Source organism: Nansenia antarctica (assembly GCF_963989245.1).
Source record: "Nansenia antarctica genome assembly, chromosome: 14".
Lineage (NCBI taxonomy): Eukaryota > Metazoa > Chordata > Actinopteri > Argentiniformes > Microstomatidae > Nansenia > Nansenia antarctica.
The window spans coordinates 4,154,163-4,181,745 of NC_137684.1; the positions used below are offsets into that span (position 1 = coordinate 4,154,163).

Genomic DNA, 27,583 nt, shown 5'->3' on the forward strand with positions numbered 1-27,583 from the left:
GCCAATGTTACAGCTTCTGAAGAGTGATTCCTCCCTCCCTCCCCTCCCTCTCTTCTCTTCACTTCCCTCCCTCCCTCCCTCCTTTACACCTCTCCCCTCACTTCCTTACACTTGTCTTTTCATCTTCGTCTTTTTTCCCTCTCCCACAATCCCCGGAGTTTGCTGGGGGCCAGAAAGCTGCAGCTGCAGCTCAGCCAATCTGCTGCGAAGCTCCGCCTTCCTGGAGATCTGAGAGGGGGAAAGGAAGAGGAGGGGAGGAGGGCTTCTGGTTATACATGCCAGAACATCTTTTTGGCTGATAAACATGCATGACCATGGGAATCTCCATGGACTAGGCTAATTCAGGAGGTTACAACGCTACGTTCGAATGACGCTGCTCGTGTCTAGGCTGTACTAAATCTAGGCTGTACTTGAAGATATGAATGAATGATAAGCCTATTATGAATGAAAAACATATTCTGGGTTAGATTATGATTCAGATTGACAAAGTAGTCCCTCCCTTTTTTGATGGTAATGTCACTGAAATCGTCAAATGTCAAGTGATATCTACTGTAAATGTTAATGTCTTCTACCCTGATACACACTTCTGTTATCTTTTGAAGAGGTTATCATGGCTTAATGGTATGATTCGTAGCTAGTGTATGTAGCTAGTGTATCTCTAGGAAAAAGACACAAATCAGTAAATTCGATTTAAATTATTATTTTGTTCTCTTTATTCTCTTTGATTTTACTTTTACATAGGCCTACTAATATCTGGCCTTAACTGCAGATATCACTAAGTGGGACAATACTGCTCTTCGCTTATAATGGTAGAATTGCATTCTTCTCAATTGGAGTTTGAGAGTGGCACAAACTTGTATGATCGAGGGTGCAATAATGAAGTTAACAGCAATATTTTTAAAAGAAGGAAGTTACACTGTTTTGAATTAGGGTGTTAAATCAAGGTCTCCACGCTTGGGAACCCTAGCACAGTGATATCCAGGGGAACTATACCTAGGGGAAATCTATTCTGTTCTGGATTGTGGAGTAAGCGGTGGGGGGCTCTCGCTGCCAGCTAATAAAACAAGATCATGAAGACGTCGTCTTCTGTACCTTAACTCTTTCTTCTGGTGTGAGAGTGATTTTGATGTCCAGATTCGCAATCTGTCTCAACTTCTTCTATAGTTTCCTCACCTCCCCCATCTGAAGCCCTTTTGCTTTTTCACCAATACGATGTAGGCTTAACTTCTGTTTCAAGATCAGATTCTGCCTCTCACTTTTGACTGGACGTTAACGTTTCTACAACATAGAATAGCTGGCTGGCTACAACGTTACAGCTAAATGAGCCAGTTGGATTAGCTATCAACATGGGTTCATTAGTGTTTGCGAGACTGGTGTTGTGCAGTACTCAGTGTTTACCGCAATGAGGCCACGCAAGTGTGCTAACGAAGGTTAATAGCTAGTTAGTTATCTAATTGCAGCCAATGTTGTATCAGCAACCTAGCGAAATTGATGAGAGGATCCTGTTTTACTGCTCTTTACAGCATCACACATTGATGTGGCAAGTTTCCTTCGTGACCGTGGCGTCACTGAAGAAGCCATCTCTCGCCTGGAGGAGGAAAAGGTATGGTATTTCTTCAGGATTTTAACCATAATCATGAAAGATGAAACGTTTAAACAAAACTATGGAATGTACAGTAAGTGCAGAGGTAGTATTGTAAACATCAGTGGTAATTAGTTATAAGTGGTATTGTAAACAGTAGTATACAGTTAGGCTATATCTAGTTATAAGCTATACAGTTAGGTAGCTTGTGCAATGTGGTAGTTAGTTTATGTACCACTATCTAATGTGCAGGGTATAAGGAAGCTGTATTAAGTGACGTGCAATATACAGTATGTGTAATGTAAAGTATGTGCAATATACAGTATGTGCAATATAAAGTATGTGTAATGTAAAGTATGTGTAATGTAAAGTATGTGCAATATACAGTATGTGCAATATACAGTATGTGTAATGTAATTACCTAACAGTCACCCAACCAAGCTAATCTGTAAAATAGATTATAGAAAAAAGAAGATACATCATGAAGCATTTATGATATAGAATTGTTAGATTACCTTTAGGCTATGAAGAAATTCACTGAACTTATGTTGTGCTCACTCCACAGATAGACAGAGATGTTATATTGCTCATGGAGGATGGAGACCTGGCAAAATACATTCCCTCGTATGGTGACAGACTAGCACTGTTCAACTTCTCCAAAAACCAGCAGCCTATATCTCAAAGGAAATTGGGACTTTTTGAGAGGTTGCGTGAGAGGCTTAAATTGAGAAAAGGGGCAAACCAGGATGAAGGTGATCTCAATCCCCCATTGGTCCCAACAGTGCATCTCCTACCATTTACATTTTACATTTACATTTTTGGCATTTAGCAGACGCCTTATTCCAAAGCGACTCGGCCTTTTGGCTAAGAGCAAACTCTGGTTTCTCTTCAAGAAACGCACAGGCCTTTCGCCCTTACTAGAGACTTCTATTAAAGCTAGTCTCCGGTGGGGTGTGGGTTTTTGTGTTTTTTTTGAGAAATCTAGGGTTTTTCCTTTTTCCTCACTAGGCTCTATGCCCCTCCTTTTTTTCTATTCTTGGTCGGGGAGCACGTCTTCTCAGTAGGTGGCTTGTCCGCTGCTGGGAGGTGGCTCCCCCGACCCACCCCCCCTCTCTGAGCGGAACAGGCCGGGATCCGAGAGGAGCTGCCGGAGACCCGCGACTCTTCCAGTAGGTGGCCTTTTCACCACTGGGGCAGTTCGGCCGCTGGGCAGCCCCCCTCCAAAGAGCGGAAAGGCCGGACCCCGAGAGGAGCTTCCAAAGACCGCGACTCTTCCAGTGGATGACCAGTAGGTGGCCTGCCCGCCACTGGAGCCACTGGAGCACGAGTTCGGCCCCTGGGCAGCCCCCCTCCAAAGAGCGGAAAGGCCGGACCCCGAGAGGAGCTTCCAAAGACCGCGACTCTTCCAGTAGGTGACCAGTAGGTGGCCTGCCCGCCACTGGAGCCACTGGAGCACGAGTTCGGCCCCTGGGCAGCCCCCCTCCAAAGAGCGGACAGGCCGGACCCCGAGAGGAGCTTCCAAAGACCGCGACTCTTTCAGTAGGTGGCCTGCCCGCCACTGGAGCACGAGTTCGGCCCCTGGGCAGCCCCCCTCAAAAGAGCGGAAAGGCCGGACCCCGAGAGGAGCTTCCGAAGACCTCGACTCCCCCAAGCACGCCAGAGGTGAGAGAGGGCCCAACACCCACCAGCCGACCCAGCTGAGCCAGTGGACCCCAACCAGACCAGGAGGGAGGACAACTATAACATCTAAGCTAGGAGCGAGAGGGACACAGGGGAGTGCTTTGAAGACCGTAGGTCTCTGGCCACCTGGTGTCCCCACTCGCTCTCAGGTGTCCCTCTTTTGTCCCCAGACGGGAACCCAGTTCCAGACCCAAGCCAGAGTCCAAAATCTGCCGTGAGGACCTGAGAGGAACAACACCCCTAACCTAACGGCAAGTACCCTATTCCCCCCCCCAAAAAATTATCTACAACCTCCCCCTAACCCTATTCCTCTCCCTCCTTCCTCCCTGATCCCCCACCCCCCCCACCCCACTCCAACGATGAACCCCGGAGCGATGCGGCGCTACAACGCCGTCAGGTTGACGCTCAACCCAACTGAGGAGGCTGCCAGGGATGGAGCCCCCCAACAGAAGACTGCCAGACCAGTAACAACGATGACCCGCCTGGAATTCAGCAGGGCGGTTCTACAGAGAGGTATGGGCTTTGTGCCGTCTGATCTAAACTGCCTGGTGAAGCCCCCTGGGCCGAATGAATGTTTTGAAGTTAGCTTTAAAACCCCCCAACTGTTAGAGGAATTCTGGACCTTTCATAGGATTAATGAACACAAACCCCCACTTAACCGTTTTACAGCCCACCCACTAACGGATTTAGAATCAAAAGTGGTCACAATTCAATTCCACAATGAGGTGATTCAGGAATATGATATTGAGGTGTGGCTACACCGTCATGCCACCCTTAAATCAGGGGCCCGGATGGTCCTGGATGAAGACGGAGTGTGGACGGGGGCCAAGAAATGGCTGGTGCAACTCCGTCCGGACCCGGAGGGGATAGGCGGAGTCCAACATATCCCCAGCACCATCAACCTGGGGAACAACAGGGGCTCCGTCTACTACTACGGTATGCCGAAGCTCTGCAGGAACTGCGGCCAATTGGGCCATCTGGCAGCGGCCTGCAAGGCCGTGGTATGTAAAATCTGCCGCCAAGACCACCCGACGTCGGAGTGCACCACGACCAGACCTTGCAACCTGTGCGGGGGACAGGGGCATCTTTACCGTGACTGCCCAAGTTCCTATGCAAGTAGAGCCCGGGGCTATAAATCCAACCAACCACCACCCCAACCCCCACCCCCACCCCAACCCCCACCCCAACCCCCACCCCAACCCACACCCCAACCCACACCCAACATGGAGGAAGAGAAGGGAGAGACGGAGGAGGACCGGCGCCCGAGCGATGGAGGGGACGATCAGAGCTCGAGCGACGGAGAAGGAGAAGGAGAGGAACCAACCGTCCCAGCACCCCCTACAGACAACCTCAACACCCACCCCCTCCTAAACCCCATGGCCACCTCCACCCCCTGCAAAAACACCATGAAGGGGGAGCCGGCCTCTATTGAGATAGCCACCAGCAGCACACCGCAGATCCACCTCCCCTCCCAATCAGACAGTGAAAATGACTGGAGCTTGGCTCAACCAAAACGCAAAAGACCACAAAAAAAGGCAATCCGGAAAAAACCAGACAAAAAGACTACTCCAGAACCCAAACCCCAACGCCATACAGGTAAGCCGGCTCCCCCCCCCAAACCCTCCTCCCCACCCTCTTCCTCTCTCCAGTCATCACATGCTCCTCACCCTGCACAGCCCACCAGCCACCCCCAGTCCATGCTCACCGGACCGTACGGGCCACCGAAAATCACCTCATCAACAACACAGATGAGGGGGCCACCAGGCAGTCAGAGGGGAGACAACCCCCACACCATGAGCAGCCAAGGGGAGGTACCACACTATCTGGCCCCCAACGACCCATTGGAGGGCCTCAACCTCATGTGCAACAGTTTAGCAAAAATTGGAACAAACCAAATCCAAGAACCATGAGGATAACAATCTCATCTCTCAACACCAGAAGCCTCCGGCAACCAGACAAACGGGAGGTCGTCTACCAGTACATCACCCAACATCAGTCAGACATGTATATCCTCCAGGAGTGCGCCATCCCATTCAAGGAGATGGACGCCACCCTGGAGGAGGAATGGACACGGGGGGACTCTCTCTGGTCAGGCTCAAACATTGATAGAGCTGATGGGGTCGGCATTTTGGTGGCCAACCCTTTTCTGCAGACCAAAAAGGGGGAGGTTGTAGAGAGCGGGCGAATCCTGGTTCTGGACCTAGAGATCCAGGGTTCGCCGCTGAGGGTCATCAATGTGTACGGCCCAACCAACGTGGCCAAGAGAGTCTCCCTTTTCAAGAAACTTCGGTCTCTCCTCCTCATCCCCACACCAGTCCTAGTGGGGGGAGATTTCAACTGTGCCCTCCGGGATGAGGACCGCAGCAGGCCCAGGAGAGACCGATCCACTACAGAACTTCAGTCCATCATAGACGACTTCCAACTGGTAGACGCCGGTGGCACCTCCCCGCCGACACACACAAGGGTGAGTTCCTCCGGGAATTCTTCCTCCAGGATAGACATGTTCTTGCTCTCGCCAGGTCTGAGGATGGGAACCCTGACCAGCCAGGCGGCCCACTTCTCGGACCACAGGATGTTGACAGTGTCCCTGGAATGGGATGGCCAAACAAGAGCGGGTAGGGGTACCTGGAGGATGAATACATCGATCCTTCAGGACCCAACAGTGGTGCATTCCTTCTCCAGGCGCTACCTGGAGTGGAGGACCCTAAAAGAACTGTTCGACTCCCCGATAGAGTGGTGGGAGATGGTTAAGGCCAGGACAAAGGGCTACTTCGGGTCAGTCGGAAGGAGGAAAGCGGCAGAACAGAGGGCCAGGTTTCAACACCACAACGCGGCCCTCCAACGCCTAAGTCTCCTACAACTGGGTGGTCTGGATGTGGCCCGAGAACTGGCTGAGACCAAACAACACCTTGCCACCCTCTACCGGGAGCAACAACAAAAGAAACAGTTCAGGGAAAAACTCCAGGGCCTGGAGGAGGAGGAGAAATGCACACGCCACTTCTTCCGCAAGGCACGGTCAAAACACAAGCCTATCCTGTCCCTATACGACACCAATGGGGACACCGTGTCAGACAGAGGCAACATCCCGGGGGTGGCAAGAGAGTTCTACGAGAGTCTCTACAACATCAAGACAACCGACGAGACTCTCATGGCCACCTTCCTGGATGGTCTGGACCGGGTCCCCGAGGGTGGTGAGAGTGAGAACCCAGAGCTGACCACGGAGGAGCTCACCCGGGCCGTGCACTCCTTGAATACACACAAGGCCCCTGGACCGGATGGGATCCCAGCAGAGTTCTACAAGACTCTCTGGGATCTCCTCAAGGAGGACTTGGCGGAGGTCTTCAAAGCCGTCTACAGGGAAGGGAGGCTTGGAGAGTCAATGAGACAGAGTACGGTCACACTGATCCCCAAGAAAGGGGACCTCAAGGACCTCCGGAACTGGCGCCCCATCAATCTCCTCCCAGTGGACTATAAAATTATGACAAAAGCCCTCACCCAACGGTTTCAAACCCTCCTCCCCTCAGTTATAGCCCCTGACCAAACCTGTAGCGTCCCCGGTAGGTCCATCAACGACAACCTGCTCCTGGTAAGAGACCTCATCCTGCACTCCCAGGAGCGGAGGTCCCCTTTAGGCCTTCTCAGCCTGGATCAGGAGAAGGCCTTTGACAGGGTTAGCCATGGTTTCCTGCAGAGGGTGCTGAGGGGCATGAACTTCCCCCAGCACCTGCTCAACTGGACCGAACTCTGCTACAACAACATCACGAGCAGAGTTCGGATCAACAACCAGTTGACAGACCCCTTCCCCATCAAAGCTGGAGTACGGCAGGGATGCCCCTTGGCCCCTCTACTGTACGTCATCTACCTGGAGCCGTTCCTACGGAAGATCAGGAGCTCCCCCAACATCATGGGCTACCCTCTACCAGGGGCCCGGGGGGAGAGGCTCAAGGTGGTGGCGTACATGGACGACATTACCATCGTCGGCACAGATAGTCGCTCCATTTCCACAGCAACGAAAGTGGTGGAGGACTACTGTGCAGCCACTGGCGCCCTGATCAATAGGGGTAAGTGTGAGCTGTTTCTGTCGCAGCACTGGCAGGAGAACCTGGCAACCTCCTTCCCTGTAAAGACGGAAAACATTAAGCTGCTGGGGATCACCTACCAGAAAGATGGAGGAGCCTCCGGCAGCTGGAAGGAGACCATCCGCCAGGTCCAAAAGAAGATCTGTGAGTGGAGTGCACGGCCTCTCACAATGACAGGCAAGATCCTGGTCCTGAAGGCTATTGTTCTTCCCATTCTCCTTTACCTGGGCAGGGTGTTTCCCCCAGACAGAGCAGTATCCAAAACCATCGAAAGGATCATGTTTACCTTTGTCTGGGGGAGCCAGATGGAAAAACTAAAACGCACCACCCTGTACAAAACAGTGGAGAATGGGGGGAAAGGGGTCCCAGACATCCTAAACATCATTAGGGCACAGGGACTCTCCAACCTCATCAACAACATCAACAACAAAGATAGGAAAGCCAGGTTCTTTGAAATATACTATGCCACACCCATCCTCCGGACACTCAGGGTGACCGCATCAATAAATCACACTGTGCCCTACAGCTGGGACCCCCCTCCAGTCTACAAGATATGGAGGGACTTTGCCTTCAAGACAGGATTGTCCGCGGCTGGGCTGGCCTCATGGAAATACAAAGACATTATGACCTTCATAAGGTCGAAGGAAACCATTACTCACCCCAAGGCCAGCACAGCCGTGGACTCCAAACAGGTATGGAAAAACATTAATCATAAATGTACTAACAATAAACAAAAAGACATTGCCTGGATGGCTGCTCATGGTTGTCTCCCCACTAGGGAATTCTTGCATAGGCGGCACATCGCAACGACTGATAAATGCCCCCACGGATGCACGGACACAGAACACATTAACCACCTGTTCTGTGAGTGCTCCGTGGCCAGGCGGGTCTGGGCCCTGTTTGTTCCCTCTGTCTCCCTAAACAGCCTGCTGACCCTGCCCCGCTTGACGAGCGAGAACATCCTGTATGGTCCTCCCGGGGGGTGCACAACCCCCCAACTACAACAACAGTGGAGGATCATCAGCGCCGTCAAGCAGGTACTCTGGGAGACGAGGAACATCAGGGTCTATCAGAAACAGAGCGTCCACCTGACAACCCTGAGGAGGAGAATCACCCTCTGCCTCAGGGACCATGCTATTGTTGACTTTAAAAATAACCCGGATCAAGCAAGAGCGGTGTGGGGGGTGGAGAGATGGAAGGACGTCATCCTCTAAATCCCCCCCCCATGCCGCGCCGCATCGCCCAACCCCCCCCCACCCCGGGCCTACCTCACTACACCACCAGTTCCTGCACTATCACCTTCACCACCGTTCCAGCACAAGCCCTGGTCAGCAGTATCACCATCACAAGGACCAGGAGAGGAGCAGCGCACAACACCAACAGGGAAGTTTACTGCACCTTCCACCACCTACACATGTACACAGCACTGACCCACTTCCTACCCTCACCAGAATATCACCACACACAACCCACAGCCGAACCAGCCGTCTCTGCCAGCACCACCAGCACCAGGATGACCAACACCACTGGGTCACAGGGAAGTACTGATCACCCGCCTGACACCAAAATGCACACTACACAAACCATGCACACCTCCCTTCTCTCACTCCTGTATCTTTTCAGGCACATGTCATATCCAGCTCTGACACCTACCCAGGCTTCCAGACCCAGGAGCAGAGACCGGCGGGAACCACCACGTCACCCCAGCACCAACCCCAGGTTCCAACTCAGCGACCCCAAACCCCCTGTTCCGGGCCCCCCCCCCCCAACTCCAGGCCCCCAGCTACAGGCCCAGTCCCCTACCCGCCAACCCCCAACCCCCAGCCCGGAACAAGCTGAGAAGAGCCAGGGAGCTTTTTCCCTGGATAAGCTGTGTACAGGTTTTTCGCCTCTGCTTGCCTGCCATGCGCCGAGCTCTCTGGGCCTCTCCTCAGGGGCCTCCGGTCGGCCTGCGTGCTCGATCTGCTCCGCCGCTGGGGCGCCTGGTCCGGCTAGCCTCGTGAAGGGCTACAGGAGTCTGAGCCTGGTGGGCTGGGCCGGATGCGCCGGTGGTGGGGCGGGTCGGGTGAGTCGGGTGTGTGGGGTCCCTCGGGGGAGGGAGGTGGGGGAGCCACGGCTTTGCACTGGTGGGCAAACTGGATAGTAGTCGCTCTACAACTAGAGGGCTGCAGGGGAATTTTTTTCCCGGATGCACAGCGAACAGGTTTTTTGCCCCTGCCTCCTACCGACACTGGAACCTGGACACTGAACACTGAACACTGAACATTACACTACACTGGACAATACACTGAACACTGAGCACTTTAGTTAGTTTAATGTTGGTTGTTGTTGAATGTAATGTCTTAAATGTCTGATTGTTTGATTAATTGATTGTATATACGGTGTTGTGTTTTTATAAAAACCAATAAAAAACACCTTATTCCAAAGCGACTTACAATCAATACATTTGAATACTAAGCATGTGAATCAGCAGTCCACTATTCGTTGCAGGAAGAGTACTCTAGCTCAGGCCCGGGGCCACTGATAGAAGGAAAAACCTTCTCCCTATTATCGCCTTCTACTAAAACGTTTTTTTTTTTTTTTTTTTTTACTGGAGAAACTGAGAAACAGTACAAGGGGGGCAGTAGAAGTTCTTAGGGACACAGTAAAGGGGAAAGCGGGTATCTTTAGGAGACGTAGTGGTGAGGGTCGGAAGATGTCTCAGGAGGAGCAGTTAAGATGTAACCTGAAGAGATGGGTCTTCAGTCTACGACGGAAGATGGGTAGTGACTCTGCCGTTCTGACAGTCGTGGGGAGCTCATTCCACCAGCGGGGAGCCAGTGTTGTGAAGAGACGTGATCGGGCAGCCCGACTGCTGTGTAGAGGAGGTGGGGCCAGTCGGCCAGCCGAGGTGGAGGAACGGAGTGAGCGGGCAGGGGTTTGGGGGGTTACCATTTCCTTCAGGTAGGCAGGGGCTGTCCCTTTAGCTGCCTGGTATGCAAGCACCAGGTTCTTGAATCTGATGCGAGCTGCTATCGGGAGCCAGTGCAGGGTGCGAAGGAGAGGGGTGACATGCGAGTATTTGGGGAGGTTGAATACCAGCCGGGCAGCAGCATTCTGGATGAGCTGCAGAGGTCTAATGGCTGAAGCGGGGAGCCCAGCCAGGAGTACATTGCAGTAATCCAGGCGGGAGATGACCAGTGCCTGGGTCAAGAGTTGCGCTGCCTCTCTGGTAAGGAATGGTCGTATCCTTCTGATGTTGTAGAGGAGGAATCTGCAGGAGCGAGCCGTTGCTGCAATGTTCTCCGCACAGGATAGTCGGTTATCCAGGATCACTCCAAGGTTCTTGGCTGTCAGGGAGGGGGTTACAGTAGAGTTCTCCACTGTGATGGAGAAGTCTTGGAGAGGGCAGGCTTTCCCGGGGATGAAGAGGAGCTCGGTCTTGTTAAGATTGAGCTTGAGATGGTGGTCAGCCATCCAAGTTGAAATGTCAGCGAGACATGCTGAGATACGGGTTGCCACGTGTACATCAGACGGGGGGAAGGACAGGAAGAGTTGAGTGTCGTCTGCGTAGCTGTGGTAGGAGAGCCCATGTGAAGAGATTACCGAGCCAAGAGACTTGGTGTAGAGGGAGAAGAGTAGGGGCCCTAGGACGGAACCCTGGGGAACTCCAGTGGAGAGGGTTCGTGGAGAAGATAGCGATTCTCTCCAGGTCACCTGGTAGGAGCGGCCCGCCAGGTAGGAAGAAAACCAGGAGTGTGCGGTGCCAGAGATGCCCAGGTCTGAGAGGATGGAGAGAAGGATCTGGTGATTGACTGTGTCGAAGGCAGCAGACAGGTCAAGGAGAATGAGAACAGAGGAGAGGGAGGAAGCTTGGGCAGAGTGGAGGGCTTCCGTGACAGCAAGGAGCGCAGTCTCAGTGGAATGCCCAGCCTTGAAGCCGGATTGGTGGGGGTCTAAGTGATCCATCTTCCGGAGATAGTCAGTCAGTTGTTTAGATGCCGCGCGTTCAAGGATTTTGGAAGGGAAGGAGAGACGGGATACCGGTCTGTAATTGTGGACAGATGATGGGTCAAGGGTAGGTTTCTTGAGGAGAGGCTTGACTCTGGCTATTTTGAAGGCCGCTGGGACAGATCCAGTGGATAGGGAGGAGTTGATTAGGGTGGTAAGGTAAGGAAGGATGTCGGCGGAAATGGATTGGAGAAGAGGGGAGGGGATGGGGTCAAGAGGGCATGTGGTTGCCCGCTTTGATGTGATAAGTGTGAGAATCTCATCGGGGGAGAGGGGGGAAAAAGATGACAATCCAGAGATCGAGTGTCGAGGGGAGAGTTTGGAAGGGGTGTTAGCATTGTTAGTGGGAACAGTGTTAGCATTGTTAGTGGGAGGAGGGAGCGGTGGGGGGAGAAAGGTGCTGCTGATGTCGTCCACCTTTTTTTCAAAGTAGGTGACAAAGTCATCGGCGGACAGGGAGGAAGGAGGAGGGGGAGGAGGTGGATTAAGGAGTGAAGAGAAAGTGGAGAACAGTTTTCTAGGATTAGAGGCAGAAGAATGCATTTTTGAATGATAGTAGGATGTTTTAGCAGCTGATGCCGAGGAGGCGTAGTTGGCAAGGAGAGAGTGATAGAGGTTAAGGTCATCAGAAAGGCCAGTTTTTCTCCATTTCCTCTCAGCTGCTCTGAGCTCTAGTCTACAAGCATGTAGCGTTTCAGAGAGCCAGGGAGCTCGAGGAGAGGATCGAGCTGGCTTCAAGGTTAGTGGACAGAGGGTGTCGAAGGATGACGTGAGTATCAGGATGTAAATAACAGCACAGAGCTTAGACAAAACCACGCCCACTTCCGCAAGATGTGCGCGTCGCCTGCTGCGTTGCTATGGACACCGCAGCTCTCGGCCGTAACCCTTACCCTAACCCTAACCATAGCTAGCATACATTTTCCTAACCCTAACCCTAACCCTAACTGTGATCCCGCATCAACATCTCCCTCTTGCCTCCATCACGCATCGTGTATGTTAATGGCCGTGGCTTCGTCTAAACTCTGTTGCGATTCGGGTACGGGCCACCAGGAGAGCAGTACCTCAGGGGAGAGAGGTTCCATTTTAAAGGAGAGTCTGGGAGTCTGGGACTCTCCATCTGAGAGTCTGGCCTTGCTGTCATGGTTGATGGGGGGGGGTGAGAGCTAGGGGGCATCCTGACAGGACAAAACACCAGTAGAGACACAAAGTATTACTGCTTTTTTGCTTTATTTTGACAGATAAATCTCCCTATTTCTGTCTCTTATTTTATAATGTACCGGTAATGCAGTTATCATCATTTCAAATGAACTTACCTGTCACTACCCTCCTGTCCGTCTCCTAGCATACTGGCATTTCCTCCCTGTGGAACACAGAACCGAATACAGCTCTACTACTACTACTACTAGTGCTTTGAGTTGCATTTCATGTGCGAAAGGCGCTATATAAATAAAGTTTTACTTACTACTACTACTATCCTACTACTACTACTACTACTTCTACTACTACTACTACTACTACTACTACTACTACTACTACTACTACTACTACTTCTACTACTACTACTACTACTACTACTACTACTACTTCTACTACTACTACTACTACTACTACTACTACTACTACTACTACTACTACTACTACTACTACTTCTACTACTACTACTACTACTACTACTACTACTACTACTACTACTACTACTTCTACTACTACTTCTACTACTACTTCGGACAGATGTTTCATCCTAAAAAAATAACCGCCCATAAAGCCTTGGAATATTATTTAGCAGTATGTAGTAATTAAAACCATTTCAGAGACATACAGTATTGATGATCATTGAGCACTATGAGTAGTAGGATACATACCTTGAAGGGCTGACAGGAGGTGAGTTCTGTGCTGAAAGAGGCCATGGCCACCTGGCTCGGGGAGACCAGGTAGAGCGGGCGAGGGCGGGGACGTTGACGAGCTAAGAGAGACATGGGGCAAGGTGAAGGGAGAGGCGGGGCAGGCACATCCTCCGCCCTTACCATTTTCCGTCTCCCTCTCTTCCTCTTATTTTCTACCCTTGAAGGACAAGTCTTTGACTTCACCACACTGTAGAGAGCAGGAGGGACAATCGCTGGTGGAGGTGGAACAGGGTTGGTCGGAAGAGCTGAGCTGGAGCGACCGACAGCAGCATGGGGAACAGACTTGGAGGCTGCATTTGAGTCAGAGGATGCTGTGGGATTCACACTTCCCAAAGAATGAAACTGAGGTTGAACTTGGGCTTTCCCTTCAGTCTGGCCACAAGTCTCCTTCATCACATCAGACTGATGCTGTTTGATCTGAGAGGAATTCTCTGCTGCAGGGGAAGGCTTCACTGCCTCGTTGCTGCCTCGTCTAGAATGACCTGCCTCGTCGCAGGGATATGACAATATTTCTTCTAGCGCTTGGAGGTCAGACACAGGGAAGTCAAATCCACTTTCCCAGCTGTGAGGACTGGGGCCTTCCACTTCAGGAGGTAGTGACGCAGCAGTAGCTGTGTTACCAGGGGCCCAGTGTGTTGGGTGTAGGTCACCTGTGCAGTCATTACAAGGACCTTTATCTGACTCTGGCCTCCATGGGTCCAGGACGGAGACCGATTCTGCTTGAGAAAGGTTTTGCGCTGAGTAGTTGTTCACTTGCAGGCCACTTTGAGGTTCAAATGTCTTGTAACTGTTGTAGCTGCCAGAGCCAGAGCAATCTGAGCCGTTCTGCTCTAACACAAGCTTGGGCGGAGAGAGGAACATGTGGGAGTGGGAATTAGTGTGAGCTACGGAGCCTCCCAAATATGTAGCACTATCCACAGGCTTCCACTGTGCCATAGTGGAGTGGGCCGGATGGGGGAGGCTTTGAGACGTGGGCTGGATGAGGGAAACACCGTGCTGAGAGATAAAGTGGCGCTTCAGGGAGTGAGAATCATAGTAGCTCTTCCGGCACCCAGGTTCAACACATCGAAACTGCTTCCGTTTTTGATGAGTTAAGATGTGGTCATTACTGTGAAGAAGAATGATATTGCATCAGGTGCATTACAATGAAACAATTATTTTTTAAAGTACTATATTATAGACCAAAGCCACAATCTAAGAGCATACCAGCCAACACAAATGCACCCCATAAGATTTAATTTATATGGAACAAGTATTCAGGTGGAATGACAGGGAATGACTTGTTGTTTTTTCTTTTTCTTGTGATTCATGTAATTCTGGAACCAACATATCTGTTTCTACATCACTTGTTTACAAAGTCTCCCATAAAAATAAAAACATAAATGATGGAGTAATATATTAGGTCATATATAATATATTAAGTCATGGTAAGGTATTACGGTAAATAACATACAAGTCATATTCATCAAATTCAAGGGGTATGTTTCATCATTTGAAATGGCTTCATCTCAGACAGGAGAAAGGGTAAATGACTTCATCTCAGACAGGAGAAAGGGTACATGATTCACAGACAGGAGAAAGGGTACATGATTCACAGACAGGAGAAAGGGTACATGATTCACAGACAGGAGAAAGGGTACATGATTCACAGACAGGAGAAAGGGTACATGATTCACAGACAGGAGAAAGGGTACATGATTCACAGACAGGAGAAAGGGTACATGATTCACAGACAGGAGAAAGGGTACATGATTCACAGACAGGAGAAAGGGTACATGATTCACAGACAGGAGAAAGGGTACATGATTCACAGACAGGAGAAAGGGTACATGATTCACAGACAGGAGAAAGGGTACATGAGTCACAGACAGGAGAAAGGGTACATGATTCACAGACAGGAGAAAGGGTACATGATTCACAGACAGGAGAAAGGGTACATGATTCACAGACAGGAGAAAGGGTACATGATTCACAGACAGGAGAACGGGTACATGATTCACAGACAGGAGAAAGGGTACATGATTCACAGACAGGAGAAAGGGTACATGATTCACAGACAGGAGAAAGGGTACATGATTCACAGACAGGAGAAAGGGTACATGATTCACAGACAGGAGAAAGGGTACATGATTCACAGACAGGAGAAAGGGTACATGATTCACAGACAGGAGAAAGGGTACATGATTCACAGACAGGAGAAAGGGTACATGATTCACAGACAGGAGAAAGGGTACATGATTCACAGACAAGAGAAAGGGTACATGATTCACAGACAGGAGAAAGGGTAAATGAGTTCATCTCAGAAAGGAGGAAGGGTTTGTGACTCACAGGTGATCGTGGCGTTTAAAGCCTCGCTGGCAGACGGGACAGACGTGTGGTCTCCCCTGCTGGTGGCTCAGCAGGTGTTTGTTGAGTGCATTGGCTGTTCCAAACATTTTATGACAGAGTGAACACTCATGAGGTGACATCCGGACAGGTGCTGTTGGTGAACATACCTCAGACGCCAACAGAGGGCCCTCACCCGCCATTAAAGGACATGGGGCATTGGCTGAGACAGCTGCTAATGTAGATAAGAAACATCAGTCCCAAAAAGGTACACAACAAGGGATTGTCCACTTATCGTTCATTCATAAACGCCCCCCATAGACAACAACCATGTCATAAACTAATTCTACGATGTGTGTGACTATCAACACAGGTGGGCCCGGCTACTCACCTATCTCTCTATTTACATCTGTCTCACGGCCCATCCAATGTACTCACCTATCTCTCTATTTACATCTGTCTCACGGCCCATCCAATGCTCTAGGTATGGGGGGCAGGGAGGAGGCGAGGGATTGGGGGCGTTGAGGAGAGCTTCAATTGATGAAAGAGGTTGCAGACACCCCTCAGCGTATTCCGTGTCCTCCATTTGTGGTTTTACAATCAAAAGTGTAGTCTTACAAAGAGACAAAAGTATTAGTATGCCATTGTCTATATGACATTATCTGTGTAAATATCATTTAGGTTTAAAAAGGTTTTTTTAAGACATTTTGGAGCTCAGGCTTTTAGCTGCGTTACTCCCGTGATGCCCAGTGATAACTGTGCTGCTTCAACATTGTTGCGTTTCTGCGCTCTAATAACGTTCTAATAACGCTCTAATAACGTTCTAATAACGTTTAATAACGCTCTAATAACGCTCTAATAACGTTTAATAACGCTCTAATAACGTTCTAATAACGTTCTAATAACGTTCTAATAACGCTCTAATAACGTTCTAATAACGTTCTAATAACGTTCACTGTTGAGCAATTTACGATCACTCAAATATCATCCAAGAAAGATATAATAATATTGACATCATGTTTTGTACTTTTCAATTGTCACGGATGGATTTGATGACCTTGTCCACCTCCTGCACATTTAGAGAATTAGACAAACGCATCGCACCTCCTCACCAAAAACCTCCAGTGAAAAAAGCCAAATGTGACGATAATTAGCTAGCTAGCTATAATCACCTCAGAAATGTCTTGATAGCTATGCCAGCTCAATTCCAAACTTATTAAAGTTGCTCTAATATTGCTGGCAAACTTCAGCTACTAAGTAGGTGTACAATTAAATACTCTCAAACTCAGAAATGATCAGCAAAGACCCTCATGTCCCTCGCTAATCTCACCTTCCAACATCACATTCACCTTCTCATCCTCTGTTTCCTTGTGACAGGGCGAACCAGGGTTGCCAGATAGGTTGACATTTTCCAGCCTAACCACAGTCTACAAATCGCTTAATCGACCAAAAACCACCAGCCCCAAACCTATAATTGTCAGAAAACCACTAATTACTATTCGGCAGGTGCCCATCTCCTGCCCCCAAACTGTTTGTCTGTTGCCAATGATGTTTGTAAAATACCGTTTTAAAAAAATTGCACATTGTATGTAGCTACTAGGGTGTGCGTTTTAACTTAACACATTTTGTAACATTCAGGTACTGACATTTTGATATCGCTTAAATGTTATTTATCCAGCCCAACTGCCTTTTTCCGGCCCAGTGTGATCAAAAGTAGCCCCATTCGAGGGTAATCCGCCCCATCTGGCAACCCTGCGCACAGTAGCTAAATACAGATGCTAGCTCTACGAAGCTCTCGAGCTAGCATAACCTCGACCGTTATCTTAGTCTGCGATCAATATAAACGTTTTAAACAAACAACATCCATGTCATGTCAACTAGAATACACAGACAGGCACTCCAAAAACTGCCAAATAGAATATATATGTTGTTATATAAGGATAATAGAATATATATGTTGTTATATAAGGATAATAGAATATATATGTTGTTATATAAGGATAATAGAATATATATGTTGTTATATAAGGATAATAGAATATATATGTTGTTATATAAGGATAATAGAATATATATGTTGTTATATAAGGATAATAGAATATATATGTTGTTATATAAGGATAATAGAATATATATGTTGTTATATAAGGATAATAGAATATATATGTTGTTATATAAGGATAATAGAATATATATGTTGTTATATAAGGATAATAGAATATATATGAGGAATTCCTCTCAAAGTGGTAACATGATTATGGTTGTTGTTACTCACAGGAGTCTCTTGTTATCACGGAGAACTTTCCCGCCTTTTCCTCTGCCAGCCCTGACGGGGTCAGGAGGAGGAGGGGGACACGTGACTCTGCAGTAGGTACAGATGCTCTACCAAGCTCTCAACGTAACCTCAGGGACCGTTATCAAGTGATGTCATACAAATGCAGAAATGTTATTATTGTACCAAAAATGCACATTTGGTTGCAATGTTTTAATAAGTTATTTCAGTCCAGTGAATACATGTTAAAGAAATACACTCCCGTATTGCAATTAGAAAACCATTTTCTTTTCCAATTTAATGAGAAATACATTTAAAATATTGGCTACCCCCAATCTATTGTTTGTCTGCTTCTTATCAGTCTTTATAATAGGGGTGTGTGCTTGGTTTAACGTAGAAATCCAGTGACGGCACACTCTTGAGACATTTACCCAGTGTTTCCTCTACATGCATTTATTGGTGGCGGGCCGCCACAAATGAATTTCCTCCGCCACGAATTGATTCAGTCCACAAAAAAAAAAAAAAAAAGTTCTCAAAAAAAAACAAAAACATTTTAGCTGATTAAAATATATCTTATCCTAGATCAGCGCTATAATGGATGTTGACTAAAAGTGCACCTAAATCCACGCCCATCTCTCTCTAACCGCTGATCCAAAATCAGATTAATGACATTCAGTTGACGACGTGACACAAGGGCTCCTGATTGGTCTAAATGTGAACTGTGGTATTATTGTTATTGTGTACAGGCCACCGTAGTGACATCAGGGGGGTATTCCATCAACATCGCTAAAGGGAAAATCCAGGTTTAGTCTGATAAATCTCACGAGAGTTCTTAAAAATATCCAGGCATATTCTGATAGGTCTCGCGAGAGTTATCAAAAATAAGCCAGGATTTTCCTTTAGCGACGTTGATGGAATACCCCCCAGGTCAGGTGGGCAGGTTACGACGAGACAACAAGAGACCGGTATTGTAGAGCTTACAGAGCGAGTTAAAATAAAGACACTTACATTGAAATACAGAAGGACTCACGTGTATGTTTAATAGAATAACACGACATGGTGTCAGAAGTCCTGTAAGTGAGTGTTAAGAGCTAGATCGGCCGACAAGTGTCATTTGAGCTTGTGACGGTGAGAAGGGAGAAGAAAAGATGGATGCTAATGCTAACGCGGGAGCAGCTGCAGTCCAGAGAACGGCGCCAGTTTCAAGTGCTACGTTAGCAGACATTAGCAAGTCAAAAAACGATTCTTATGTGCCGTCACTTTAGCAACGACACAGTATTGTCAAGGGGAAAAGAAGGGGAGACAATTTTTTTATTGACAACGGAATTACATGCTGGAAAAACATGCAGCTAAAATTCAGGGAACATTTGGACAATAAGAGACACACAGGAGAAGTACGGGAAAACAGGGCTCATGTGGGTCTCATCAAAGGTAAGAGTTTGTTTTCTTTAACTCAGCTGATACTCAGCTGTTTACCGAATGCTCCATCTGACTGTGATTTTACTTCTGTAATGTGGTGGGTTGACATAATTCACGCACGGAACTATAGGTTGAGAGTATTGTTCCGTCCGCAGTTGATTGCGTAGTACCCAAGTTGTTTAGACGGTTCTATTTACTGCTTGAGTGTGTTGTTGACAATCGTTCATGTCCTTCATTAAACGTTTAGCTTTGTCATTTGATACGCCGCCTACGACTACCATCTCTCTGCACTACAGTAAACAGTTAATCAGTAACGTTAGCCGCTTTTGTGCTCATGTAGGCCTACTTCGTATTATATTATAGCTGATGATCTTTGTGTGTGTATGTGACTGTCAGTCACAAGTTTATATTCTGTATATTCATATTTTTGTTTTTGGCCACCCTCTAGTTTTGGCTGTGATTAGATCGTTGTTTTGAGCGCGCGTGCACGCGAAACGTCTGTTTAAACAGAGCTGGGACAGAATTACACTCCTGTCGTTTGCCCTCCCCGGCAAATCTCTGGCAAATCTCTGGAGAATCAGCTTCTTGTTTGGGACTGGGTTGTTGTTGTAGTTGGTGATGGAAAAACAGATGGAGAGTGCCCCCTGCCGACCAAATATAGTTATGAGTGCCCCCTGCCGACCAAATATAATGATGAGTGCCCCCTGCCGACCAAATATAATGATGAGTGCGCCCTGCCGACCAAATATAATGATGAGTGCGCCCTGCCGACCAAATATAATGATAAGTGCCCCCTGCCGACCAAATATAATGATGAGTGCCCCCTGCCGACCAAATATAATGATGAGTGCCCCCTGCCGACCAAATATAATGATGAGTGCCCCCTGCCGACCAAATATAATGATGAGTGCCCCCTGCCGACCAAATATAATGATGAGTGCGCCCTGCCGACCAAATATAAATATGATTGCGCCCTGCCGACTAACAGCATGCTTATTTCAGAGATACGTACGTACCGGACGACCTGAGGTGCGTGCCGAGGTTACTCGAAATATTGTTTTCTCCATTACCATAGGTGTCAATAGCGTATCCAGCTGCCAATGGCTCGGCACACCATATCCACTGAGTCACTCCTCGAGTTCAAACAGAAAGTTGGCAATTGTATTGACGAAGTCAAAGACAAGCTCTATAGTCTAAGCAAAGACATATGGAGTTGCCCAGAACTTGCATATGAAGAAAGAAAGTCTCACGACAGGTTGGTGCAATTTTTCTCTGATGAAAAGGGATGGAGTGTGAATAGTCACTATAAACTTGAGACAGCATTCCGTGCGTCATGGGGACCGGTCAGTGATGTATTCCATATTAGTTTCTTGTGCGAATACGATGCATTACCTGGCATTGGACATGCCTGTGGCCATAACCTGATCGATGCATTACCTGGCCTTGGACATGCCTGTGGCCATAACCTGATCGATGCATTACCTGGCCTTGGACATGCCTGTGGCCATAACCTGATCGCAGAAGTGGGAGCTGCCGCAGCGTTGGGGCTAAAAGCATTGGTAGAATGCACACCCGAGTTCCCTGTTCGTGTCCAGGTATCAGTGGTGGCTGGTGCTAAAAATTATGGGTGGGGCACAGGTTATGGGGGCATGCTCCACGGGGAAGAATATCAACTTTAAAATCTGGATTTACAGTCGATTTTAGCATGAGAATAACAGTGTTTCCCGTAGGTTTGCTGCCTTGGGGGGGTGGCATGGACCCCCCAGGGGGTAAGACCCTGCGACATACCAGCGTCATGTCCAGGGGGTGTACTAACTTGTACATTAAGCCGCCTCACGCTACGGAAACAGGAGATAGGCTCCTTCCCTATGGGCCATTAGGCTCGAGAACCATCGGTTCTCAAGGCTACTTACTTATGTGGTCTTGACTACCTGTCCACTTTCTCACCTGGTTCTTGCTGTCTCTCTCTCTCTCTCTCTCTCTCTCTCTCTCTCTCTGGTGTGCCGACACCATCCTGCTCTCTCTCCTTCTCTCCCTCCCTATCCTTCTCTCTCCCTTTTGTTGTCAACCAAAAGGCAAACATAACAACCAGAGTATTTATAATCTAATAAGAGGTATAAATTGATCCATATCAATTGTTATTCATATATACCATCGTTTCTCAACGGGGGCGTTCAGACAACATCGGGGGGCGCTGTAAAAATATTTTTTAAAGGGGGGCGTTGAGGTGTTCTTGGGGGGTGTTCGTTCACGCATAAAGTATTTTTCTCATGAAAAACAGCTGTGTTATTACGGGCACATTCGTAAATGCACGAACGGTCAGTTCGCTCGGACAAACCGTGTTTTCAGTCAGAGCACCCATCTCTGAGCGCAGTGTTCTGAACTTGGCCGGGCTCTGTGACGCAGACACACGTAGCGCCACGCCCAAAAAAATAAAAGTTTCCAATGTGTCTGGGTAAGCTGCATTGTAGAAGAATCTTGACAGTTCATGTACAGTGCAGAAATTGCAATACTATGCTACGATAGAAAGAACCCCGGTTCATCCCATCTGTAACATCATGTTGACCAATGCCCAACTTCTATGAGTGTTTTCCTTGTAGGCTATGCTTGAGTGACATATGTTTCAGTTTGTGGGCTCATTGTAATTGTTGCGTTCGCTTCGTTCGCTTCCTTTCAATACAGCTTATTTAATTTAGTTAAAATGAGTGCTAATACCATACCACCATACCAGAACATCACAGCAGGAACAACCTATCTCAAAAAAGCGATCGTAATAAACCAGTCCTGAAAGTTCTCTGTCGCTTACCAATAACCGAACCTAGAGAAATCAGCTACGAATGTCCCCTCCCCTCGCAGGTTCATCACAGTATATTACATAAATGTATTACTGTTAAGTGTTGTTGTGGATGTTATCCCTAGTGCCATTCTGAGGTTAGCAATTAGCATTGCGATGTGTTTGCAAACTAAAATATACGATCGCTTTTTTGTGATATGTTGCTCCTCTTGTGATGTCCTGGAAACGAACGCATCAGCTGCAGCGTCTTTTGTATTGATCAGCTGTTAGCTGTGTTATTACGGGTACGTTCGTAAATGCACAAACGGTCAGTTCGCTCGGACAAAACCGTGTTTTCAGTCAGAGCGCCCATCTCTGAGCGCTCCCAGAGCGCAGAGCTCTGAACTTTGGAACTTTGTTATGTTTTGATATGAGAAATTCGAAGTGGTCAGTTTATGAAAATAATACCATAGAATACTAAATAAAATATTAAAATAATAGCCCCCTAGTGTTTGCCGCCATATTGTGACACCACCCCCCCCCCAAAGTCCAATAAAAAATGAATACATATTAGCATCATAAAACAGCAATTTGGAGAAATGCAACACCAGCACACTTAAAAAAAACTAACAATGTTAGTTGTAATGTACAGTTCTGCATCCTACTGTTTGTTCTGCATCGGACATGTGTGAAATTGCTGCTGTTCCGTAGCAGTCTGTTTGTATTCTCTGATGTTGTCTGAGTTTGTTTAACACTCAGAAACAGCATTTTTATTCACATTCAAATGGCTTTTCTGCTCTCTGGTAAACTAATGATAATGATATTCCAACTGCCCAGTTAAATCCAATCTATTATTTGGCATTCAGTGACATGCTTTTTAAATTATATAACACAGAATATTAGTCAACATTAATATTTAGGGAAGAAAATAAGCCAACTTTTTTTGATGGGGGGGCGGTAAGAGGCCTGGATAATGGACAGGGGGGCGCTGGCCCAAAAAAGGTTGAGAACCACTGATATATACATACATATCATATATTCGTCATAGTCAGGGACTCCAATTAAATGTCACGTAGCCTATAGGCATCTCCATCAATCCAGGATTCATTACATTGTCTACTGTCACATTGCCCATAGTGGGCTGTTGTTCAGGTATTGATGTTAGCCATTGATGTAGTCAGGATTATAGAGTTGGTTTAATTACCTGGATGTAGTGTGCCATGGCCTCTCTGTGGTCCGTGAAGGAGGCAGTGTTGTTAGCAAATGTGACAATCAGCTTGCGTGGAAATAACAGCCCATACCTCACGTTAGCCTCCCGCGGGGTTGAGAAAGTTTTTGTTCGATATCAGTTAGACGGCGTTCCGTCTCGTTAGCGGCTGTTTCCAGGTCCTTTACCTTGGTCGTATTGGAAATCATATCCTTGCGGAGTGAATCCAGACATTCTTTAATTGGTTTAAGTTTCAGATCAAATGCGGAGTCAAGCTCTTCACGTATGACTTCTCTCATAATTGATGCAAGTTCTCCGCGGTCCATCACCGTAACTTTTTGTTTTAGATCGCTTCTTAGATTTCTTAAGTCTCTGCTGCCAGCAGCGTTGGCCATACAACTTGAGTAACCTATATCAAACAATCAACAAACAGCCGGTGCGGAGATTGCGACCACAAACGAGATAAGTTTGACTTCGGTAATAGGTCCAGTTGCAATATCCTCAAGTTAGGAACAAAAGATGCCTCCTTCTAATCCATTTGTTCAATTTGTTTACAGAAATAAATCCTCCTTACATTGTAAAAAACGTAATTTGTTAGGAGAGCAGTCGTGCGTGCGTTCAATCCATGCTGCCCCGGAAGTCGGAAGTCCTCAGGACGACTCCTCCCCCTATGTATTTTAACAGTGAATTTTACACACACACAGATAAAAATGTTTATTGTATTCATAGCTTTCAGTCACGTGGTTTCTTCCCTAGCAACCACCAAACTGACGGGCAAAAAGTACCATAGCAACATCGCTCAACATGGCTGCCTACTATTTAGACCACCTCACTCATGAAGAACTATCAAGATACACGACGGTGATAGGAGTGGAGGATTGACACCATTCAAATAGTGTTGGATTCCCTGTCTTCTACTCTATCCGGACACGTTGGAATTATTTTCCTAACCCCCGGAGAATCAAAGTTATTGACCTGCAAAGGGTGCCTCCTTGACCGGCTTTTCCCGTGAATAACACCGGTTATGGAGGTGGTACAAACATAAGACTATTATTGCTAAATTCACCATCAGTATACGGTCATTTTGAGTACTTAACCACCGCGCTGACACCCCGAGAAGATATACTTTTAATATGAAACTCGATCAACCGGGCGTTCACCGGCTGCTGGACGAAACTCCCAACTCCCGCTGTCAGCGAGGCGAGGGAATGGAATTCGCTCCTTGCTGTGTCCACGGTGATAGGAGTGGAGGATCGACTCCATTCAAATAGTGTTGGATTCCCTGTCTTCTACTCTATCCGGACACGTTGGAATTATTTTCCTAACCCACGGGAAATCAAAGTTATTAACCCGCAAAAAGTGGGTTTTGCCCGTGGGTTTTGCCCGCAAAAAGTGCCTTTTGCCCGTCAGGTGGGCGTTTCCACTATGCTGTGACGTCACATGAAAGCTATGAATTGGAGGATTTTTAATGAATGCTGATAGGCGCCGACAGAATATCAGCCGCATTTTGTGAATAAACAATGTTTATTTTAAAAAAAAAACGTTATTTAAAAATAAAACAACGCAACTAGGAAGTGAAAGTGGGGGCGGCGCCCCAGCGCCCTCTATCGGCCAGCCGCCACTGCCAGGTATTGTCAGCGCTCATACACATACATATACTGTAGATATATAATATGATCGCACACACATGAATTATGCAATAGAAATCTGAGAAGTCTTTTCTGAAGACTGACACCTTGAGCATGCTCTGCGCCAATTCTCAGTGCAATAAATAGCCAAATTCCTCAACTATATTGTTTATGCTGTATTATACAGCCTGTATAACGTTGAATTATATACAAGTCCGTGGATGCCGTGAGAGAGCATGGAACTAGACACAGGTTGATCGGGTAACTTGCTCTCTCCACAGATGACGGTGTTGGGGACCCCAGCCGAGGAGGATGGTGGGGGTAAAATAGACATGATACGGTTGGGTGCTTTTGAAGGCCTTGACATGGCGTTCATGGCCCACCCCTCACAGGAGGATGCCTCCTATCTGCCAGACGTGGCTGAACACGAGTAAGGCTATTTGATTAGTTATTTTATCGGTTCTTACAACCAAAACAGTCTATTACAATATATTTCATGATGAATAAAGACAAATATTTGATTTCCACTTCTCACAGTAATTTCCAACTACACGAATAACACATTAGAAACATGCATGTTGTAGTAGTGCATGCAATCATTTATTAATATCAACTGTGCAGGAGCTCTCGTTGTAGTTGGAGGCCCTCGTTTCTGGCCTGTAGCTATTTCAGGCTACAGGCCAGTTATGTGTGAGAGATCTCTCGTGCCCCTGTCCTACTCCCAGAATAAACCAGGAGGACAGAGTCTAACACTTAGTGTCTGGTTTATGATTTCATTTCCAGTGTCATAGTGAGGTACCATGGCAAGGCGTCTCATGCTGCCGCCTACCCCTGGGAAGGGATCAATGCGCTGGACGCTGCTGTCCTGGCCTACAACAACATCTCTGTGCTCAGACAGCAACTCAAACCAGACTGGAGAGTCCATGGTGAGGGACAGCCTAGTTAACACTTATGTTCCTCCTGATCTTGTCTTCAGGAGTTATGTTTAACATACAACAACAACAACAACAACAACTGTTTCTTGTAGTGACCTTCCCCACTTGCTCTCAAGCACTGGTGGACCTTGTCCTGTGCAGGTATCATCAAGCATGGTGGGGTGAAACCCAATATCATCCCTGCCTACACTGAGCTGGAGTATTACCTGCGCACTCCCTCACGCAAAGACCTGCCCACTATCAAAGCCAAGGCTGAGAGGTGTTTTAGATCTGCTGCCATGGCAACTGGCTGTGAAGTAAGCGATTTTTTTTTTTAATCACCACATAGGAAAATTATTATAGAAATTAAGAACTCATCTGGTACAGTCATGCATTTTTCTGTTGCATTGAACCCAACGTGTATTACTTTTTTTCATTATTATTAAAACATTTTTACCAAAAATGTCTTCCTAAGGTTGAAGTCCAGTTTGCAAAGAATGCGTTTGACAACGTCCTGCGGAACACCACACTGCACAGTCTGTATGAGGACAACGGCAAAGCCTTGGGGATGGAATTCACAACAGATGAAGAGGTTCTTAAAAACTCTTCTGGTAGGAGAAGCATCTCTTATGCATCCCATAGGCCCTCTTGTGGTCATTAGAAGGTGGACATTCGTTTCTACACATTACTCAGGCAACAGTTCAGTTGCGATAGAAACAACAGTTAGGCAATGAGATAGAAATGTTGTGTGTGACTATATGAAAGCTCTTGTATAACTTCATGAAAGGCCCATATTGTCTTGAACACCCACAGGCTCCACTGACTTTGGAAATGTGTCTTTTATTATACCTGGAATCCACCCCTACTTCTATATTGGTTCTGAGGCTCTGAATCACACAGAAGAGTACACTGTAGCAGCTGGTATGCACCTTAAACATGCATGACCACTATTATCTGATTACAGTAATAGTTTTCCTTTTGATCACATTAGATTATATATACAGTAGATGTCATCTTTATCAAAGCCAGCATGTTTTCTTCCCTACAGCATGCTGCATGTTCAGATGTTGTAGTCATTGGATTGGGAAAAGCATGTTAAAAATAAAATAAATGTAATTCCTTGTCCTTGACTGATTCCTTGTAGGTGATGAGAAGGCTCAGTTCTATGCTCTGCGGGCAGCGAAGGCCTTGGCCATGACGGCCCTGGATGTGCTGCTGTGTCCAGAGCTGCTGCGGCGGGTGAGGGAGGAGTTCACAGAGGTCAAACTAAAGGAGGAACGACTCCTGGGGAGTGGACTGGGGCAGGACGCCTCAGGGGCCATGTCGTGTGGTGGAGTGCAGCTCTGAGACACCTGCAAACACAGCATGCTCTGGCAGACAGGAGATGCAACACCAGTGCTTGATGTTGAATGAAAACGACATAACTATTTACGATTGCATAAGAGTACGTTCTAGGATACTACGTTCTAGGATGACTTCAATGGATCATTTATTTGATTGAAACAAAAGACACAACGTAATCCACTATTGCATCATTTGTCAAAATTACATCACAGTTACCTAGAATAGAATTATATCTAGTTTACCTAGAATAAAAACACCATCATAAAAAAAGTGTCCTATTTTGGCGAGAGATATACCCAGGCTTTGAGGTAAATTAGGCTTAATCCCAAATAGATGCCCTATCAATATTGCATTATTATAAATGCATTGTAATGGCCAGTTTTTAGATCTCCATTAAGACACTTTAATAAACCCTCTGACAAATCTCATCATGTCATTAGTTGTCATTTATCCAAGCAGTTATTAT

General features: G+C 47.3%; 1 protein-coding gene across 1 annotated transcript; it reads left to right on the forward strand.

Annotated features, from left to right (window-relative positions):
• Nucleotides 1-20,351: 20,351 nt before the first annotated feature.
• LOC308170472 (peptidase M20 domain-containing protein 2-like) lies at nt 20,352-27,143 on the forward strand (the record flags this gene model as incomplete). The annotated part of the gene is made up of 8 exons (XM_080545260.1): nt 20,352-20,506; nt 20,618-20,846; nt 25,141-25,289; nt 25,643-25,785; nt 25,936-26,090; nt 26,249-26,384; nt 26,587-26,694; nt 26,918-27,143. The coding sequence occupies 8 exons, from the start codon at nt 20,352-20,354 to the stop codon at nt 27,118-27,120; spliced, it is 1,278 nt and encodes a 425-aa protein (XP_080401386.1). The 3' UTR covers nt 27,121-27,143.
• Nucleotides 27,144-27,583: the final 440 nt, after the last annotated feature.